The 12,164-nt window shown below is 40.7% G+C and overlaps 1 protein-coding gene across 27 annotated transcripts in view; it reads right to left on the minus strand.

Moving 5' to 3' along the window:
• CAMK2D (calcium/calmodulin dependent protein kinase II delta) overlaps window positions 1–12,164 on the minus strand; it is a 430,831-nt gene that overhangs the window by 20,867 nt on the left and 397,800 nt on the right. For 15 of the 27 annotated variants that reach the window (XM_063920208.1, XM_063920207.1, XM_063920194.1 and 12 more), the window contains one exon: window positions 5,692–5,740. In XM_063920208.1, the coding sequence (XP_063776278.1) occupies window positions 5,692–5,740 (49 nt within the window). Of the gene's footprint in view, window positions 1–516; window positions 601–5,691; window positions 5,741–12,164 lie in introns of all 27 variants that reach the window. The other 12 variants (XM_063920185.1, XM_063920183.1, XM_063920188.1 and 9 more) reach the window with 1 other exon arrangement.

Here is a 12,164-nt window from a genome sequence, read left to right on the forward strand (position 1 = left end):
GCACAACAATCAGCACAACAATTTAATAGCTTTGTCAGGCACCTAAAAACAATCTATTTCCCCCTAAAATGTACACTGTGTGGATTAAATCTGAAGCGATATATGGTTGATAGCACAATGCAGTAATTGGCATACTTCATGTTAATGACCTGTAAATTGAGTAAAAAATACGGACTATTGTGAATGTTGGGCTGATTTTATATTAAATTGTTTTTTCACATAACACATTGTGGCATTATGTATTATCCCAGTTTAATAAAGTGTTCCTATGGAATAAAGGGGCAGATGTACTAAGTCAGGAGAATGGATAAAGAAGTGATAAGTGCAAGGTGATAACGCACCAGCCAGTCCGTTCCTAACTGTCATTTTTCAAATCTGTAACGATTGGCTGATGCGTTATCACCTTGCACTTATCACTGGTTTATCACTCCTTTATCCCTTCTCCAGGTTAATACATCTGTCCGCATATGCCATGTACCCCACAGGTCAACTTGAGTTCCTGTCTCCTTAACTTACACTGCACAACTGAAGCATATGACTGAGAATGCTCTGATTCATTCGAGTGACTCTTTGAGTTTGTGTTTTCTGTGCACTTTGTTGCTGAATTGATGGAAAGAAACACAACATATGAACAAATAAAAATGAAGATGTATAGAGAGACGAGAGTCTTCAGTAGGCACTGGCAGCAGGTTCGGCCACTGGGGCACTCAATGGATGGTGACCAACAAGATGATGATGAGGAAGGAACAGTAGACAGAGAGGAGGAGGAGCAGCAGTGAGAAGACTGCTCAGCTGTACAGACACCCCTTGTGCTACCCTCCACTGTCAAGGCTGTACTTTAGGCATGCAGGAATGAAGGAAACAAAAAGAACAAATAATATAAAGAGTAACACAAAGAGAAATGAAACACAATATGAAAAGTGAAAAGCAGGATATAGGAGATTGCAGACAGCAAGACATGAACATATTGAAGCAAAAATAAATCTGTTCAGATGCCAGTACTATCTCTTTAGCATTTCCACATTATATCATTTACAGATTTAGAGTGGAATCACATGAAAGATGACAGATCAAATGAGTGAAAAAGCATAAGCAGTTTCAGTATTGAAGTACATCAGCCATCTGGCAGCCATTTTGTGAGCTGAACAAATTTATCTGAAAATACAGGCCACAAATGTACTATGACCCAATGACATTACTGAGATGGTATGTCTACTTCTAAAATATTTAGATGTCCCAAATCAATTTCTGATTCAATGATCACATCAAAAAGTACCTACTTTATATATCATGTGATTATGTTTTCTATTCAGAAATTATCAAATTGAATTTAGAAATTAACATTGTTGGAAATGAGAGGGAGGAGTTAAATGCAGCATGTATTTTAGTAAATTTATGCAAATTCACACTGTGCATGCCCAGAAAACTGGTTGTATATGCTATGTGCAAGATTCTGAATTATATGACCACTTTTGACTGGAGAGACAGACTTTGCAGAGGAGGGGTTTTCTAATGTAGGCCAAATACAGTGCCTTTAACTGTAAGCCACCACATGGGCCTGTCCATCCCACATCTTGCAGGTGCCTGAGGTAAGCACTAAGAATCAATATGACAACGGTTGCCAGCACTAGCAAACCCATGATTGGCTATTTGTTTATGTACCACTGTTACATGCTTTAACTGTTACTATGTTCATGAGATAGCAAATTGTTTCTGCTGTATTATTAGAGAAGTTGGTAAAAATATATATATATATTTTTTTATTAAGCCCACCAGCGAACAAGCACAACAAATTGTTGAAATTATGGATATAAATGTATGTGACTTATACATGGGGTAAACATGGTGCATATACTGCTGGTGTTGACCTGTATACAGCCTTGTATCTGTGCATATGAATGCAATTGTAGCTATTTTAGGAAATGCATTTTACAGCGGACATTTAGGACACAACTGTATCCAGTTCAGCATCTTTCTTTATAGGAAATGTAAGGTATATCAAAATATTAAGTGCTTTTATACAGAGTTTCTCTCAGTCTTCATGAGTCTTTGGGGATGACTCAAGAGATGAACTCAGATCGCTGCATACGCAGCCAGATCTGCGTCCATCTCTTCACATGCTGGGGGCCACCCAGCACAGGGCAAGGCTGCCCAGCATGTGTGACGGGCCACCTCCTAATGCGGATGCATCAAACTTAGGTTGACCCCTGGCAGGCGGTCAACTGCCATTTTTTTAATAGGAGTGGCTGCGTGTGACGTCCTGCAGACACCCCGAAAACAGTTTCAGCCTGCCACTCCTCCCATGCCGCCCCGCGAACATCCGCCGCTGTCAATCATCTTTCAGTAGCCTTCCTGGATGTGGCCACAAGGAGAGTGCGTGTGCGCATACCAGATGGACACAGCTGCTCTGCATCCATCTCCGAATCAGATCCTTTGTTCATAACATAATTTACATCAAACTTTTGAAAAAACAAACAAACAACTGTATAACGGATTATATGATGTTGTGACACTGTCATAATAGCGAAAGAGCTGATAGATAAACATGTCCTATAAAACAAAGTATAAGACTTGTAACTAGAAATTGCACATTGAGGTTGGATTCCATTGCCTGGGGTAATTTACCAAAGTCTAATTGATCCTCCGGGGCTATCCAATCAGCCCCGAAGGCAGCCCAACGTCAGCACTTATCTGGTTGTTTTTTTCAGGACCAGCTAAGATAAGTGCCCTGTTTTCGCGCTTGGTACCTTATCTAATTGTAATCTTTGTTCTCGTATTCACACACACAATTCTACATAGCGCTGTGACCACTTTCAATGAATACTGGAAATGAAATTGTGGTAGTGCTAAAATATACCTTAAATTCAAAAACATATTAAAGCAATAATAAGAAAGTCAGAAAAAAATCCAGAGTAAATATAAAATCAAGGCTACAATAAATGTAGTTAGAAAAAAAATGCAGCAGAAAAATTAGGGTGCTCATATCATCAATATTATTCACACATAAGGGGCCTGATTCTGGGGCGGACACAAAGTGGCTGCAGTTGTGGGCGTCTAGAAACCTGTGCTGCCGTCCACTGATTTTACACCAGTCACTGCACCGGTCATCATTAGTACCACACTTGCAACAGCTCCATGCTTTGTGCAAGAGATACATCAGAAACAATCTTCCCTTCCCTGTACTCCTTACTCAGTTGAGTATGTACTAAGCCTTGGAGAGAGAAGATAAAGTGAACTGAGATAAAGTACCAACCAATCAGCTCCTAGCTATTATTTTTCAAACGCAGCCTGTAACATGGCAGTCAGGAGTTGACTGGACGGCAATTTCTCCCTGCCCAATTTATCTCTCTCCAAGGCGGAGTACATATGCCCCTTAGAATCGCACACAGCTTTGCAGTCCATATTCATTGAGTACATTCATTTATATGTCCTTCCTTTATCCATAATGTGTGACAATATACTAATATGATATGATTTTCCTACTTCTGCCTTTTTTTTCTCTGCCTACTTTTCATCACAAAAATGTGTTATTTTTTGTTTACACTGATCTCAGAGTCAACTGTTCTTATATTTGTTTCATGTGTCATTTGCAATGTAAGATGCAGTAATGCTCTGCCGCCTCTTTTCTTTCTTTCTACTAACATTTAAATGTAGAAAATAACAAGCATTTTAATTGTCACCAAGAGATAAGATATTGTTGTCATCATCATCATCAATAATAATAATAATAATAATAATAATAATCAAATGGAGTTTAGCCCTTTCATAAGAAAAACTGCTGTGTCCTCTTTCAGGATTTACACGTATACTCTCTTTTTAGGGAATTAAATATTAACAAGCCTGATTTAATTGTTTCAGTGTCATTTGTTCTGCTAATGATGGAGCATTACTACTTTCTCTTTTATTTGGGACCTAAAACATGAAACCTTATGTTCAATTTTACTGCATGTTCATTTGTTACAAAATAGGCCTTTTTCTATAATTTTTTTTATCAAGATTCTGACAGGTGGTATCCTTTGAGAATACCATTGAGAGATATAATAAAACAGCTGGTATTCTTTCTGCTTAAAACTAGAGGGTCCTTCAACTGTAAATTTAGTTTGAAGAATGAAAATGGAATTACAACAGTTCTTTTTGAAGCAGTTCATCTTCTGTAATGAAGAATACCTAGGCTTTATGGACAGTGAAGTAATAGTTTTTTTCAGACTCATATTTTCTAGCCTAAGTGCGGGCATTTTTATTTGCACAGTCGAATGGTGCAAAATTACAACAAATATAAAACTTTAATGTTAGACCTCAAAGCAAATTTGTGAGAAATGTCAAGGAGAGATACAGGCATCTGAACAGATAAATAAATCATGAAAATAAAAGATGATTGCATATGAAAAGGTATTTCATACACTCACTGATCTTAATATTCTGCTATGCTATCCAATTACAAGAAGAAAATACAAGAACTTAAATGGAACCATAAGAAATCATTACTATAAAATAAATACGTCTACTGCGAATATCAGACATCATGTGGAAAAATTCTGTTAACACAGCTAGCTTCGTAAATTATAATTCTAGTGCACGTTTAACACAATGGGCTTAGTGGGACAAAAGCAAGGCATGCTTACAGGAGTCACAAAGAACAGGCGGATCAAATGGCAAAATGGAACTTTCACCATCAAAAATAAATTTTTCTAAAATTCACAAAATCTATAAACCGGGGAAGTGAAAATTCCTGCTTTTAGTTAATATTAACATGAACCTCTAAATTAGGTGGTCAACTGTAGCCAATAAGGTTGCCAGCTGCCCTTGTCCAGTACCGTCTATTTACTAAGCCTTGGATGGAGATAAAGTGGACGGAAATAAAGTAGCAGTCAGTCAGCTCCTGAAATGACAGTTAGGAGCTGGTTGGCTGGTACTTTATTTCCGTCCGAGGCTTAGTAAATAGACCTTTTAGCCTCATCTACGGTCCTAGCTCTTATTGCATACTACATAAAATAAGAACTGGGGCCAAAGGTGAAGCAGATAATAAGACTAAATGTGATAGGAGCATTTGGTTCCTGAATAAAGTGCTCTACTGTGTACAACATAGGGATGTTATCTAGGGTGATGTTAATACTCATGTCCATCCACACTTACAGAGCAATTAATAATTAGTCACTAATTAGTGACCAACAGATTATTAGTCAGTTTTCACAGATACTCGCACAATGGGGGGGGGGGGGGGGGGGGCATGCAGCAGGGCTTGGGTGAAGTGGGGAAGTCTAAATAGAGTGTTTGAATACATGTACAGTAGGATCAGAGACAATTATGGATGAGTGAGAGGTTGATGTGGGGATCGGGAGGTAATTTTGGGTCTGTGTTTTATTTCAAAGATTAAATCCATTTTCAGGTTAGAGGGACGTAGAAGAAGTTTACCAGGTTTCTCGCCACTGTACTAAGTGGAGAGCGCTACATTTGTTCTCTTTAAACGGAGTGATCAGGAATACAACTTTCAAGTCCACTCTGATATACAACCTTGCACAGTAAATATCTTTATCCAAACCAGATATATTTTTTACACAGATTGATCAGCTCAGATAGCACAGCGAGCTCTAGCCTACAGTATCAAGATTCCATTTACCTTCCTCATAGCATTTTTCTCTTTAGAGTTTATAGTAGATTTCATATAGAAGATAAATGCCATTTATAGGTTACCTTTCACATCTTCATCTTCAATGGTGGTATTTGTGCTTTCTGTCGACTCCTGCGGATAAGCAAACAAGCAGTGAGGAAAGTATATGTCATCTTTTGAAATGGACAGTGTTACCTCTAAGCACAGTTCTCTAGAATGAGACCGCTAGCAAGAGTTGGCATCTTAAGCAAAACCTAAAAATCATAGCTAGGCTGAGTCTTAAAGAAAACGCTATGGGGTATATGTACTAAAGGTCTGTTTAGATTGATTTTTAGCTATTTTAAATCTATCCACATAAATGTTGTCTTTCATGGGCTACAACACACTTTTACCAACATCTAAAAATCAAAACAGGTTGAGTATCCCATATCCAAAATGCATGGGACCAGAAGTATTTTGGATATCAGATTTTTCCATATCTTGGAATAATTGCATACCATTGTGAGATATCTCGGGGACGGGATCCAAGTCTAAGCACAGAATGCATTTATGTTTCATATACACCTTATACACACACAGCCTGAAGGTCATTTTAGCTAATATTTTTTATAACTTTGTGCATTAAACAAAGTCTGTGTACATACACACAATTCATTTATGTTTCATATACACCTTATAAACACAGCGCGAAGGTCATTTAATACATTATTTTTAATAACTGTATATTAAACAAAGTTTGTGTACATTGAGCCATCAGAAAACAAAGGTCTCACTATCTTAGTCTCACTCAAAAAATTCCGTATTTCAGAATATTCCGTATTTCTGAATATTTGGATATGGGATACTCAACCTGTATTAAACCGTCATCTGTTAGAAAATGTGTGTTTTAACCACTTAAACACATTATTGATTTAAACAGATTTACAAATAGGAAAAAAAGAAAAATCCAAATCAACTTTGAGTAAAATATACCCCTAAGAGTTTTTCATTTTAGCCATTTCATTTACAGAGTACACGTCTTAGAGGGTGCACTGGCAATGACTAGTGGCAACATCTGAACATCGGCTGAAACAGACAATCTTGACAAAACATTTTTTCTTGAAGCAACATTTACCTGTAACATTACAAGAGGAAGGAATGAAGGAACAAACAAACTTAGTAACAAAGATCCAATAAAACAGACACAATGATCATATCAAATAAAAAAACAACAACAAGTCTATTGACAGCAGAACAAATTAAAAAAGCCAAATAACACACTTGTAGAATACTTAAGATTATTTTTTTCATTAATGTTGCATGTTTTAATTTCAAGATAAAATGACAATGATGTAGTATTTATCAGTAATAATTAAGTTTACCCTAATGGAACCAATTCTCTGTTACGTTGTGCAAAATTTTATTTTTATATCTCCCAGCTTAAGGAAAGATGTACAATCTAAAACTTTTATTACAATTGCTTAGTCACTTTAAGCCTGTAAGCAACAATGATGTGACCTGCAACATTAACAGGATAGTGCCTACAGGTTGCGAGGGGGATGCCCTATTTTCTACTCATGAAAGCACACTGTGCTCTAGTCTAGGGTGTACTTTCCTTATATAGCGCTAAACAAGGGCTCCTACACTGACATGACTCTAATCAATACCAGTCAGCGATAGTGAGGGAATTCAGAGTTTACACTTAGTATATATTTCATAAACACCCAATGAAATCTGTTTCTATAAGCTAATTTGCTATTTCGTATCTGATATGATTTAGGTTGGTAACATAGAAATACTATTTCAAAACAGTTGATGATTTGAAACTGCAGCTTATACTGAGATATATATATATACATATATATAATATATTATAGAGAGGAGGCATATTTTCTTAAGGGATTATAAGGAGTGCTAAAAATCCATCTTTGGTGGATATTTTACCATATGCAATTGATCATATTTCTAGATCTGAGAACAATCTTGGAATACATGGAGAACAAGAACGCATAGAGCTGACTGTTGGCCAGGCCAAACAACCAGATCACAGGATACCCAAAGACTGCTCACTCAAACCTTGCAGTTATCTCCCTGCCTGATTTCCCAGCATTTGCAATAATAATAATGGGACTTATTATTTGGATATGGTAAACTAACTGATTTAAGCATTTGTGGAAAAGTTTATCTAAAATGACCAGATTGTCTTTCCGGATAGATATATGCATGATCAGCTAGACAACCCTAAAATCAGTAGCGTACAATAATTGACAAAAAAAAAAAAAAAAGTGTTACTAGCCAATTGGTCCTATATGAAAAATAATAACTGCTATAATGCTATGCCGTAGTACTACAAAAGTTCCAGGTTGTAGCCCAATGACGGTTATGTGTGTGCGCAACACTGACAAGAAAGATACAGTATTGCAATAAATTACCATTAAACATTTTTATGTTACCTCTCGGATGAAAGGGCTATGCCACAGAGATGAGCTGTGTATTGCTACTTTATAACTATCACACATGCAGATTTGTCCTCATATGTCTAGCCTTAATACGCCATGCACCGCACCTGGTGTGAGTGAGCCGGCAGTTACTGGGCAGCTTTGCTGAGGCTGGATGTCTCTTTTTGCCGAACGTGCATCTTATTCACATTGCTATGTGAACAAGAAGCACAAGCACTCTGCTTAAAATGCTGCGTTACAGTGTTTTTCAGAAAAACACTATAATGTAGCATTCTTTGAAAAACATGTAACTGTAATGTAGCATTCTGTAATGTGGCATTCTGTAACGTAGCATTCCAGAAAAAAAATAAGAATTTACTTACCGATAATTCTATTTCTCGGAGTCCGTAGTGGATGCTGGGGTTCCTGAAAGGACCATGGGGAATAGCGGCTCCGCAGGAGACAGGGCACAAAAAAGTAAAGCTTTACTAGGTCAGGTGGTGTGCACTGGCTCCTCCCCCTATGACCCTCCTCCAGACTCCAGTTAGGTACTGTGCCCGGACGAGCATACACAATAAGGGAGGCATTTTGAATCCCGGGTAAGACTCATACCAGCCACACCAATCACACCGTACAACTTGTGATCTAAACCCAGTTAACAGTATGACAACAGAAAGGGCCTCTTAAAGATGGCTCCTTAACAATAACCCGAATTAGTTAACAATAACTATGTACAAGTATTGCAGATAATCCGCACTTGGGATGGGCGCCCAGCATCCACTACGGACTCCGAGAAATAGAATTATCGGTAAGTAAATTCTTATTTTCTCTATCGTCCTAAGTGGATGCTGGGGTTCCTGAAAGGACCATGGGGATTATACCAAAGCTCCCAAACGGGCGGGAGAGTGCGGATGACTCTGCAGCACCGAATGAGAGAACTCCAGGTCCTCCTTTGCCAGGGTATCAAATTTGTAAAATTTTACAAACGTGTTCTCCCCCGACCACGTAGCTGCTCGGCAGAGTTGTAATGCCGAGACCCCTCGGGCAGCCGCCCAAGATGAGCCCACCTTCCTTGTGGAGTGGGCTTTTACAGTTTTAGGCTGTGGCAGGCCTGCCACAGAATGTGCAAGTTGAATTGTGTTACAAATCCAACGAGCAATCGACTGCTTAGAAGCAGGTGCGCCCAACTTGTTGGGTGCATACAATATAAACAGCGAGTCAGATTTTCTGACTCCAGCCGTCCTTGCAATGTATATTTTTAAGGCTCTGACAACGTCCAACAACTTGGAGTCCTCCAAGTCGCTAGTGGCCGCAGGCACCACAATAGGTTGGTTCAGATGAAATGCTGATACCACTTTAGGGAGAAAATGCGGACGAGTCCGCAGTTCTGCCCTATCCGAATGGAAGATTAGATAAGGACTTTTATAAGATAAAGCCGCCAATTCAGATACTCTCCTGGCAGAGGCCAGGGCTAGTAACATAGTCACTTTCAATGTGAGATATTTCAAATCCACCTTTTTCAATGGTTCAAACCAATGGGATTTGAGGAAATCTAAAACTACATTTAGATCCCACGGTGCCACCGGAGGCACCACAGGAGGCTGTATATGCAGTACTCCCTTGACAAAAGTCTGGACCTCAGGGACAGAGGCCAATTCTTTTTGGAAGAATATTGACAGGGCCGAAATTTGAACCTTAATGGATCCCAATTTGAGACCCATAGATAATCCTGATTGCAGGAAATGTAGGAAACGACCCAGTTGGAATTCCTCCGTCGGAACCCTCCGATCCTCGCACCACGCTACATATTTTCGCCAAAATGCGGTGATAATGTTTCACGGTGACTTCCTTCCGTGCCTTAATCAAGGTAGGAATGACTTCTTCTGGAATGCCTTTCCCTTTTAGGATCTGGCGTTCAACCGCCATGCCGTCAAACGCAGCCGCGGTAAGTCTTGAAAAAGACAGGGACCCTGCTGTAGCAGGTCCCTTCTCAGAGGTAGAGGCCACGGTTCGTCCGTGAGCATCTCTTGAAGTTCCGGATACCAAGTCCTTCTCGGCCAATCCGGAACCACTAGTATTGTTCTTACTCTTCTTTGCCGTATGATCTTCAATACCTTTGGTATGAGCGGCAGAGGAGGAAACACATACACTGACTGGTACACCCAAGGAGTTACCAGTGCGTCCACAGCTATTGCCTGTGGATCTCTTGACCTGGCGCAATATTTGTCCAGTTTCTTGTTGAGGCGAGACGCCATCATGTCTACAATTGGTCTTTCCCAACGGTCTATTAACATGTTGAAGACTTCTGGATGTAGACCCCACTCTCCCGGATGAAGATCGTGTCTGCTGAGGAAGTCTGCTTCCCAGTTGTCCACGCCCGGGATGAACACTGCTGACAGTGCTATCACGTGATTCTCCGCCCAGCGAAGAATCTTGGCAGCTTCTGCCATTGCACTCCTGCTTCTTGTGCCGCCCTGCCTGTTTACATGGGCGACCGCCGTGATGTTGTCCGACTGAATCAACACCGGCTTTCCTTGCAGGAGAAGTTCCGCCTGGCTTAGAGCATTGTAGATTGCTCTTAGTTCCAGAATGTTTATGTGAAGAGACTTTTCCAGACTCGTCCATACTCCCTGGAAGTTTCTTCCTTGTGTGACTGCTCCCCAGCCTCTCAGGCTGGCGTCCGTGGTCACCAGGATCCAATCCTGAATGCCGAATCTGCGGCCTTCTAATAGGTGAGCCTTCTGCAACCACCACAGAAGTGACACCCTTGTCTTTGGTGACAGGGTTATTCGCAGGTGCATCTGCAGATGCGACCCTGACCATTTGTCCAACAGATCCCTTTGGAATATTCTTGCATGGAATCTGCCGAATGGAATTGCTTCGTAAGAAGCCACCATTTTTCCCAGGACTCTTGTGCATTGATGTACTGACACTTTTCCTGGTTTTAGGAGGTTCCTGACCAGATCGGATAACTCCTTGGCTTTTTCCTCTGGAAGGAAAACCTTTTTCTGAACCGTGTCCAGAATCATTCCTAGGAACAGCAGACGAGTTGTCGGGATTAAATGGGATTTTGGAATATTCAGAATCCACCCGTGTTGTCTTAGCACCTCTTGAGATAGTGCTAAAGCTGTCTCCAGCTGTTCTCTGGACCTTGCCCTTATTAGGAGATCGTCCAAGTATGGGATAACTAATACGCCTTTTCTTCGAAGAAGAATCATCATCTCGGCCATTACCTTGGTAAAGACCCGAGGCGCCGTGGACAATCCGAACGGCAGCGTCTGAAACTGATAGTGACAGTTTTGAACAATGAACTTGAGGTACCCCTGGTGTGCGGGGTAAATCGGAACGTGTAGATACGCATCCTTGATGTCCAAGGATACCATAAAGTCCCCTTCTTCCAGGTTCGCTATCACTGCTCTGAGTGACTCCATCTTGAACTTGAACTTTTTTATGTAGAGGTTCAAGGACTTCAGATTTAGAATAGGCCTTACCGAGCCATCCGGCTTCGGTACCACAAATAGAGTGGAATAATACCCCTTTCCTTGTTGTAATAGGGGTACTTTGACTATCACCTGCTGAGCGTACAGCTTGTGAATGGCTTCCAACACCCTCTCCCTTTCGGAAGAGACGGTTGGTAAGGCAGACTTCAGGAAACGATGAGGAGGATCCGTCTCTAATTCCAACCTGTACCCCTGAGATATTATCTGCAGGATCCAGGGGTCTACCTGCGAGTGAGCCCACTGCGCGCTGTAATTTTTGAGACGGCCCCCCACTGTCCCCGAGTCCGCTTGAGAGGCCCCAGCGTCATGCTGAGGTTTTTGCAGGAGCCGGGGAGGGCTTCTGTTCCTGGGAAGGAGCTGCCTGTTGGTGTCTCTTCCCTCTTCCTCTGCCTCGTGGCAGGTACGACAAGCCCTTCGCTCTCTTATTTTTGTAGGAGCGAAAAGGCTGCGGTTGAAAGGTCGGTGCCTTTCTCTGTTGGGGAGTGACTTGAGGTAAAAAAGTGGATTTCCCGGCAGTAGCCGTGGCCACCAAGTCTGATAGACCAACTCCAAATAACTCCTCCCCTTTATACGGCAAAACCTCCATGTGACGTTTTGAATCCGCATCGCCTGTCCACTGTCGTGTCCATAAGGCTCTTC

Source organism: Pseudophryne corroboree, chromosome 1 (genome assembly GCF_028390025.1).
Source record: "Pseudophryne corroboree isolate aPseCor3 chromosome 1, aPseCor3.hap2, whole genome shotgun sequence".
NCBI classification, from domain to species: domain Eukaryota; kingdom Metazoa; phylum Chordata; class Amphibia; order Anura; family Myobatrachidae; genus Pseudophryne; species Pseudophryne corroboree.